The sequence below is a fragment of the Ctenopharyngodon idella genome, chromosome 3, assembly GCF_019924925.1.
Source record: "Ctenopharyngodon idella isolate HZGC_01 chromosome 3, HZGC01, whole genome shotgun sequence".
Taxonomy (NCBI): Eukaryota; Metazoa; Chordata; class Actinopteri; order Cypriniformes; family Xenocyprididae; genus Ctenopharyngodon; species Ctenopharyngodon idella.
In genome coordinates, this window is record NC_067222.1 from 48,929,754 (window position 1) to 48,939,994 (window position 10,241).

At 33.2% G+C, this 10,241-nt stretch overlaps 1 protein-coding gene across 1 annotated transcript; it reads left to right on the top strand.

The window, feature by feature from the left end:
* The first annotated feature begins 7,257 nt into the window (after positions 1 to 7,257).
* LOC127508865 (gastrula zinc finger protein XlCGF8.2DB-like) lies at positions 7,258 to 9,030 on the top strand. The gene has a single exon (XM_051887333.1). The coding sequence runs from the start codon at positions 8,018 to 8,020 to the stop codon at positions 9,020 to 9,022; it is 1,005 nt and encodes a 334-aa protein (XP_051743293.1). The 5' UTR covers positions 7,258 to 8,017; the 3' UTR covers positions 9,023 to 9,030.
* Positions 9,031 to 10,241: the final 1,211 nt, after the last annotated feature.

Below are 10,241 nucleotides of genomic sequence, written 5' to 3' on the forward strand. Positions count from 1 at the left end.
TCAAAGACGTTCCTTTAATAGAGCTGCCATATTAAGCATTGCATTTTTCCCTATTCAAGACTAGATGAGTGACATGTCTTGGGTATTCTATATGGTTTATCTGATATCGACATGATCAAATTCATTTTATATTTGTAAAAGTTTTCCCCTCCCCCCTCAGGCCGAACAAACAATCCATTTGTTGTGGAGCTAAGTTATGAAAAGTGGGCTCCATGGATTGGACAAAAAACAAGGATGGGTAACACAGTACTCAATACAGAGTATGAGAAGGTTTTCTCTCCAAAAGTTACATCACCCGAAGCTCAGGTTCTCAGTGTGTCTGAGGATCATCTTGTAGACGAGCTGATGAAACAGAAGGTTAAAACCTTGAACTGTTTAATTTTACATTTACATTACATTTACATTTATTCGTTTGGCAGATGCTTTTATCCAAAGCGACTTACAAGTGAGGAATACAACAAGCGAGTCATCACGAAGAGGCAAATAGACACAAGAAGTGCTCACTATACAAGTTTCAGACATTGCTCAGAGTATAATATGCTACAATAGAGAGGGATTAAAGGAAATGAAAGGATAGGTTTTTTTAAAAAAAAAAAAAAAATGAGGTTAAGTGCTCACAAAAGAGATGAGTGTTCAGCTGTTTAATTATTTCCATTTAAGCCATTATGATTAATTTGATCATGAACCATTTACATAATAGGTTGGTGTTGTCAGAAAGTTGTGCAAGGCCTGTAATGTGGACTCCAAGGGATCTCGCATGGACCTGATATTAAGATTAAGAGCAGAGATGCAAAACTGGCATTCATACAACAAAATTTTCCAGAAGATCTGGGGGGCATCAGGTGAGAGACTGGTTTGATATGTTAAAAATGATTTTCACTTGTTCCCTTCATTTTTATTGTCTTTTTCAGGTGGGTGGTCTGTTGTCCTGTGTCCACATGGTGTGTTCTACAGTTTGAAGTTAAATTTGAGGGCAGATAGTCCAAGGAATTTTATGGACTTGCTTTTGTCATGGCAACACTTGCCCAATGTCACAATATATGACTTTGTTCGAGGCTTGGCAACACATGCCAATTTCCGTGTACCTTCATCTCTTCTGTTTCAACCGTACGAAGGAAGACTGGCAGACTCAACACCCGAGAATATCAACAAAGCAAGGAAAGCTTAAAGTATCTCTTCCTTGGTTGATCGAGAAGACTGATACTCTGAACTCAGAGGGCCATCCAATCACGGGATCATCGGAACACTATGTTTTGTATGACAAATTACACGAATCCAACACAAAAGACCCAAAGGATGTTCTCAGAAAAATCAGTCTGGTGCCAGAACTACAGGGTTGGCTGAACAAAATGCTGACTGAATGCAATAGGATCAATCTTTTGTCGTACACAAGATTAAAAAAAAGAAAGAAAACATTGTCCATTTCTTTTTTTCATGGAATGCTTTTCTATATATTTTCTATATTATTTTATTTTATTTTTTACAATGCTAAGTATAATCATTTACAAAACTCAACAACCACCAACTGCTGTTGATTTTTTTTTTTTTTTTTTTTTTTTCCTTCTGGTGCATTTGAAAGTATATTAACATTGAATATTAACATTGAATGTGACAGTAGCAGTAGCAATGTGACTGACTTGTTAAGCTATGATTTAATTCATTATAAAGTTAATTTTGACATCTTTAAAGGTGATTTTCTCAATATTTTGATTGTTTTTGCACCCTCAGATTCCAGATTTCGAGTTATGTATAAATTTTAATTTCTTTCTATCTATCTATCTGAATCTATCTAGAGCAGCAATATATATAAACTTTTTTTCTATGTTTTAAAAGTTTCTTATACTCATGAATGCTATATTTATTTGATCAAAAAAAAAATTCTAAAAATTGTGAAATATTACTGAAATTTAAAATCAGTTTTCTATTTTAATACTTTATACTAAACCTTTGAAGTGTAGTTGAATCCTTTTATTTTTTTGTTGAAAAATTAATATTTGTATTCAGGGTATGTGCTCATTTGTTAAAATGTGTAAAGACATTTTTCTAGACGTTTTTTTAAGAATTTAATATTGAATAAATTTTGTTCTTTTTTATTTTTCACAGAATCTTTAGAATAAAATTATAACAGGCAATAAAAAGAACTAAGTTGTTTCCAACATTGATGATTAATCAGCATATTAGAATGATTTCTGGCAGATCATGTGACACTGAACACTGGAGTATGAAATTTAAGCTTTGCATGACAAATAAATACTTTTTTTTTTTTTTTTTTAAATATGTTACAATACAAAACTTATTTTGAATTGCAATAATATTTCACAATAGGGCCTACTATATTTTTTGCATCTGTACTTTTCATCAAATAAATTCAACCTTGATAAGCATAAAAATTAAAGTCAAATAAATGAAAATCTTACTGATCACAAACTTTTGCGCGGTAGTGTGTATATATATATATATATATATATATATATATATATATATATATATATATATATATATATATATACACATACACACTACCGCATGCGCGGCTGAGTGCATCTTGTCTTAGTGCGCATGCGCGGCTGAGAGTACCTCTTGTCTGCAGCCAGACCCTATTGCATTCAGTCAGCGTAGAGTCTTCTGAGGTGAACGGTTCATTGTGTTTCACATATTTACTCAACCATCAAACACACTTTATGCAGTTTAAGCAACACACATGCTTTACGTGCTCGTTTCTTTATTGTTTTCATCGGTCACAGCGCAACTTGTGCGTCTTTTCTGGCGTTTTCCTTTTGAAATAAACATTTAGTGTAGTAGCAGCGAGCATGTGAGGAAAATATGTTGAATTCATTCAGACCTGAGTATTATTGTTTCGATGTTTGGGGGGAGAACTGTTAATGTAAATCAAAACGAAGTCAAAGTTTGAGATTTGTGAGGGGAATTGAATCGATTACAAGTTTTGCTGCTGCCATTTTCATTTTTACTTTTTTTTTGTCGACATTTATATGGCAGATTACATTTACTTGTTAAAATTTAGACGAATGAACGTGGGAAATTTCAAATTAAACATACATTGAATATAGATACATATTAACGAAGATAGGAAACGTTAAATATTGCTGGTGGTCTTTATCTTTAAGTTTTTTTTTTTTTTTTTTTTTTTAAATCATTAGTTTATGTAGGCTACAGTACAAATCTGTAACGTGTTAATGATCGAATTACTTATTGAAACTAATAGTTTCTGTAAATTATATATATATATATATATATATAAAAAAAACAATATTATTATTATTATTATTATAATTATAATTATAATATATATATATATATATATATATATATATATATATATATATATATATAAATAACAATATTATTATTATTATAATTTATTAAAAAAAAAATATATATATATATACAAAAAACAATATTATTATTATAATAATTATAATTATAAAATATATATATAATTTTTTTTTTTTTCTTTTTTTAAGTATATGGCTGCTCTTTTTATGGCTTTTTTTTTTTTTTTTTACTTTGTCTTTCTTTAGGATCTTTTCCCTTCTGCGTTGATCTGTTAATTTTCTCTCTATACTTAAGTGTCCTCTCCCTCCCACTCATTTCTCTCCCTCAATTCTTCCTCTCAAAAACAAAAGTAGTATCACATTTTATGCTTATTTTCATAACTTTTTAACAGATGATAAAAAAAAGAAAAAAGAAAAGGAGTCGAACAAAGGAGTCGACAGTACAGGTGTCACACCGGTGGACATTATATGTCACACCATAGGATGTTTCAGCCTTTTGAGTCAGTTAATGACCTTGCTATTCGTAGTTAACCTGTCATTAGCAGTTAGCAAGACACATTTGCATAATTTTCAATGATTATGTAGTTTAACATAAATTTTTAATTTAAAAAATATAATTTAGGGGTGTCACACAAAAGGACAACAAAACTTAACACTTTTATAGTGGTTCCACAAAAGTTAAATATTTGACCAATTCTGAGACATAAACTAACCATGTGCAAATGTCACACAGGGGGCTTCAGTAACATGACCTTGAATGGGGTCCTTCAAACAGGGGCGCCGCTAGCAATTTTGGGCCCTATGAAAGAATTTGAGGTTGGGGCCCCTACCGCACCAAACAAACAAGTCAACCTAGCTATCCAAAATCTTTGTCTGCAATTTAATAATAATGACCTATTACTTTTGCTTTTGACCACTAGGTATCAGTATTTTAAGCAGAGACCTCCCATGGCTGTAGCTAGCACTAGCAGATGATTTATTATGCAAATGTAAATGTAATAGAAAAATACAGTACAGTAATCAAATATTCATATTCATACATTCTTAAACAAAACCAATTTTTTTAGTCAAATTCCAGAAGGTCCATATTCTAAAGCTCTAACTTGTACTCGGTCTTAAAATAACATAATTCTTGTTATTGTAAACTATAGCATTTGTGACAATAAGGATATAATTACAGGTAAGACCATTTTTTCTTTCTTTCTTTTTATAGCATAATGAAAAATAGCAACACAGTTAAAAACTATAGCTACAACATGCCACATTTGTAATATAAATTTTTAGTGAAAAATCTATTCTTACAGATTATCTAAATTCTACAACTAATCAAAATTTGCCACAATAAATACAATAGAACGTGATCAATTCTAGTAAATGTGGTTTTCATGAGTTTAAAAAGTTTGCAGGATGATATTCTCCCTCTTTTCATCAGTGATTTTAGTGACTGTTTTAGATCATGTTCGACTTTCTCTGTAGCGTTTTGTATTCTCAATAGAATCCAAATGGGTCGCACATTTTATCATCAGCGTTGCATAGGAATGAACGGCTTCGGTGCGCAAGAAGCACTTCGAGCACTGACTGTTACTACTAATAAAACCAATCTTTGGGGGCCCCCGAAAGTGTGTGGGCCCTTAGAATCATCTTAACTTTCCCCCCCTTAGCGGCGCCCCTGCCTTCAAATAATTAAATTTGTCAGTTGAATTGCCCAATTTAATATCAGGATATGGCGTCACACCAGAGGACAGTTCTTAGTAACAAAATGTATCAAGATTGTACACTATGGATGGAAAAAAAGGATTGCCATTTACTAAAATAGACACTTGTAAAATTATGCCTGTGGTAGCCTATTTATTAACATTTTTTATGCTTTTTCTTTTTAATTTATAGTAGTTGTAATTTAGTGAACCATGCTTGAGACAGTCACACCATAGGACAATTTTGAGATTTGGCTCAAAAATGTAAAAAAAAAATCTAATAACAAAGCAGTTTATTTAACAGGTCCATGTAAAACAAAGAAATGTTTAACCATTTTCTGCATTTTAAATTATGACAATACTAATTATATTCTTCACGTCATAGAGCTGCACAATTCTTGAAAAAATGAAAATCATGATTATTTTTGTTTCAAATAGAGATTGCGATTCTCCCACATTTCTGAATAGACAACTAAAAATAACATCTAATTTACTGGAGGTTCTGACAAAATATTAATTGCTGGACTCGAATTGCTGGAAAATGTTAAATTAATGTCAATGAATTATTTAAAAAAAAATGTAAATGGTTTTGACTCATTAATATAACTTGTTTCATTACTGGATGAATCAGGGTTTAACAAATCTTTTGAATGAAATATTCAATGACAAAGTCACCAACGAGGTAATTTGAAGCAGTTATAACAGTAATTTGAAACATCATGGTAGTTTCAATTTGCTCTATTTTGAATTGCTATCTGATGTCCAGTGTTTATATCCTAACAGTTAGGGCTGGGCGATATGGCCAAAAAGTCATATCTCTGTATTTTTTGGCTAAATAGCAATATGCGGTATAGATCTCGGTATTTTCTACATTTTTTTTTTTTTTTTTTTTTTTTTGATTTAGAAAAAAAAAAAAATCTGTATTTACTTTTTAAAAATCTTCATTTAACATCCTGCCTAATGTTGTCCTACAATTATTGTTTATATTGAAAGCTATTAATACAAATAGGGAATGCAACCATAAGAAAGTTACTTTACATTCTAACATTGCAACATTACAATCTAAAAATAAAAATAATGCTTTTTAAAGCAGAAGTTAAATTCACTACACTAAAAATTAAAATAAAAACAAAAGCACAGACTAATTAGCTATATATTTATACATTATTAGTTGATGCTATCATAAAAATAGGCTACACTTGTAGGTTTAAAATTCTACATATGGCACATTTATTATTCAACAACAAACATTTTATCAAAATGTATATTTTGGTCAGAATTATGGCGATCCCATTCTATTGAGCTCCGTCTGTTTGGCGCGAATGCGCGCGGCGGCGCTCGTTCACGGAAGTCTATGAAGTTTAGAGGAGAATGAGATTCGCTAGCAGAAGACTCGTCCACTCCTGATAGCAAAATGGAAATATTTGTATGACTTTCACAGGTATTCTCCTTTTACAGATGGAGAATATACCTGTGAAATTTAAGTTATGCGCTTAGGAAAACGCCACATCACAAAAGCATTAAACGGCGCAAATATCTGTCAGCACATGAATCAGTCAGAGCATCTGACAGGGCAAGTTGCTTTAAACGATAGGCCTACGTGTTAACTATATCTTAATCTTACGAGTAATTTTTAAAGCCCTTAATATTAAACATGTGTCATGTTTAAGCCCAATTGTATTATGCATTTCCTCCGTAGCTGTTTTTCAGATGCGCTTGTATAAAACTACTGTATACTGATATAAACGGTCTCGCCTTATTCCGTATTGTATATTAAAAATATATCGGTATATCGTACAAACTCGATACACCGCCCAGCCCTACTAACAGTAAACTTTTATCTTGGTACTTCTGTGATAATTTGAATATTTGGCAGCTATATTCAGGCATCCAAGGGAATCCTGAAATCTCAAACTGCTTGGCGAACTCCTAAATAACATTTCAAATCAGCGACAGAATCTGACATGAACTGTCCTATATGTGTTGTTTCTTATGCTGAAATAGCATTAAAAAAGCATATTTTTCAGGCTAGATGAGCCAATGCACATGTGCAGTCCTAATCACGAGGCTCAGGTTTCTATGGGAACCGGAGCTTCTAACGGCAGCTGCAGTGACACAATGACTTTACCAATCAGAGATTGACTCTTTTACTTAGAAGGCAGGACATATTCCGCCAAATCGCGCACTGCAGTTTCTCACATTCAAAACTAATAGGAGTGAAGCGTGTTTCTATACAGTGTATAGTCTTTGAAATTACTGTGGTTCAAAAATGCACTCTCTGGATCAGCGGCAGCACAAACACAGATGTGAATGTTCTGGTAGGATTGTTGTCAAAGGTTTAATAGACAAAGGTGAATCGTTATCATTAATAAATAAGATTGCGTGGGTGATTTGAATCAAGATCGCAATCTTTTTACGATCAATTGTGGAGCTCTACCATGTCACGTCAACAACAGTCCAGATTTTCCTCTGAATAACTTGTGAAAATAACTGGCTATTGTGACCAATCCTATACATTCTTATACAAAGATATTATGATGTTGAAAAGTGATGCTGAGTCGAGCTGCTATTTCAGATCCTTTCTCCTGATAAATGCAAGTGATGTGAACTGAAGCGTTGGGAAACTCTCAATAAGGCACTAATTCTACACAGCATTTACTACACAGGGCATAGCAGAAATGCAACGGCACTCAAAAAAAAAAAAAAAAAAACTTATGTAATGTTTTTGCAGGCATGTGTGTTCAAATGAACATTTTAAATAATGTACCTGTCATATCGTGCCATTGAGCCACTCAAAAATACAGCAAGGGAAATTCCTTAACCACGACAGCCTTAGTATATAGTAAAACAAATTAAACAGAAATCTAAAATTTGGTCAAAATTATAGCTCTATTGTATGTTTTATATTATGTTAGATAATTCTGTCATTGATCAATTGTATTTGATAGTTTTCACTTGTCTCTTATTTCATATTTCTCTCGAATTAATTTGATGCAGTGAAATTTTTTTTTTTTTTTTTTTCCAGACCTAATGGAAGAGAACAAGGAGAGTGAAGAACTGAGTGAAGTGGAGGAGAAACATGTCCAACCTGGAAAAACTTTCACCTGCACTCAGTGTGGAAAGAGTTTCTCAAACAAATATGGTCTTAAGAGTCATATCAGAGTTCACACTGGAGAGAGGCCATTCTTATGTGATCAGTGTGGGAAGCGCTTCACACGAAAATCACATTGCTATCAACATTTGATAATCCACACTGCAGAGAATCCGCATGCATGTGATCAGTGTGGGAAGAGCTTCACGCTGTCATCAAGCCTTAAAGAACACATGAAGATCCACACTGGAGAGAATCTGCACGCATGTGATCAGTGTGGAAAGAGATTTACAAAAAAACAAGACCTTAAGTGTCACATGAGAGTTCATACAGGAGAGAAGCCGTTCACGTGTGATCAGTGCGGGAAGAGCTTCACACAAACATCACAGCTTCAGAACCACATGAGGATCCACACGGGAGAGAAGCCATTCACATGTGATCAGTGTGGAAGAAGTTTCAGTCGGTCAGCACACCTTAAAATGCACAATAGCATCCACAATGGAGAGAAGCCATTCACATGTGATCAATGCAGAAAAACATTTATTACAGCATCTGCCCTAAAGAAACACATGAAAGTTCATACAAAGGAGAAGCCACATTCATGTTTTGTATGTGGAAAGAGTTTTTCAACGCCGTCTTATTTACGTGCACATCATAAAATTCATACTGGTGTGAGAGATCATATGTGCTCTGAGTGTGGGAAGGCTTTTACTTTTGTGAGTGATTTAAAAGAACACCAGAGAATTCACACTGGAGAAAAACCTTACAAGTGTTCATACTGTGACAAGAGATTCAGACAGTCATCAACTCTGAAAACGCATGAGAGAATCCACACCAAAGAGAAGCCCTGCAGAACGAGTCAGGTGAAGCCAGGGCTGGACATTAATTCTTGTCCGGGGCAAGTGAAAGAGGATTTTACTTGTCAGACCGGACAAGTAGCCTGATTAAAATGTCAGCAACAAAAATAACTAGGCAATCACCAAAATGCAAGAATGGCTCTGGTTTTATTACATTTAGGCCCGGTTTCACAGGCATGGCTTAGCCTAAGCCAGGATTAGGCCTTAGTTCAATTAGGATATTTGAGTAGCTTTTACAAACGTACACTAGAAAAAACATTACTGGTGTGCATCTTGAGACAAAACAATGGCTCTGATATATTTTAAGAGATGTATGTATGCTTTCAGTTAAAACAGCTTAAACATGCATTTTAGTCTATGACTAGCTTAAGTCTTGCCTGTGAAACTGGGGGTTAGTGTACCTACTGATGGTAACAAGGTTATTATTGTTAGGGGGTTGTTCTGTGTTTGCTGGGTTTGAACAACATTAGCTGGGAAAGTCCCTTTTCATTATCAAAGATAGTCTTTTCTGGTATCTTTTTTTTATCTATTAAATATTTGTGTTAACATTTTACACTACTGGAGAGAGTTTCAGTGCTTTTTAAATTTTAAGTGCATTTTGTTTCTTTAACCTGAAGGTGCGATCTGACCTGTTTAACAACGACTAAAGGTGATTATGAATGGGTGTTTTTGTCAATTTTTCATTTCGATTATCGATGGGTCTCAAAAAATGAGTACTCATGGAGAAAATGAATTTAAGACTTGTGAAAATCATTTTGATAAATAAAAATATTACATAAAAACATGAACATATGACGGGGGAAAAAATCTAGATTGCGATACATCAATGTTATCGAAAAAGAAACATCTAAAAGGAATAGCTGCATGAGGTGAAGCTGAAGAGTAAATAAACTTCAGTAGACTGAAGCCAGTTCTATGACACATGCTATGAGATTAATTAAAATTTCTTAGAGGCTCAACATAAATGTAACATTACAACTTCTATCTGCACAAAAGGATGCAAATGAAGTATTCAGAGAGTGCAACATTTGTGGATGTGCTCTTCCCATGACAGCGTGCTGAAACACGGGAAAGTAAAGCAAAACATTTCACAAAATCCTACTGTATTCTCGATGTATGCCTATTATTGAAAAAATTAAGGAAAAAAAAAAAAAAAACGCTTTTCCTTTAATAATATCAATGTTTTTGAAAAATAAACCCCTAAAAGCAAGACCATCTCAAAAAAGAAAACAAAAACATACAAAAAAAAAAAAAAAAACCTCACAGCTCAAATGTAATGATGACCAATAAGGCAAGATTATTTATA

What these genes read in the sequence shown, in the direction of transcription:
- LOC127508865 (XM_051887333.1), top strand. Translation starts at nt 8,018, where the DNA reads ATGGAAGAGAACAAGGAGAGTGAAGAACTGAGTGAAGTGGAGGAGAAA.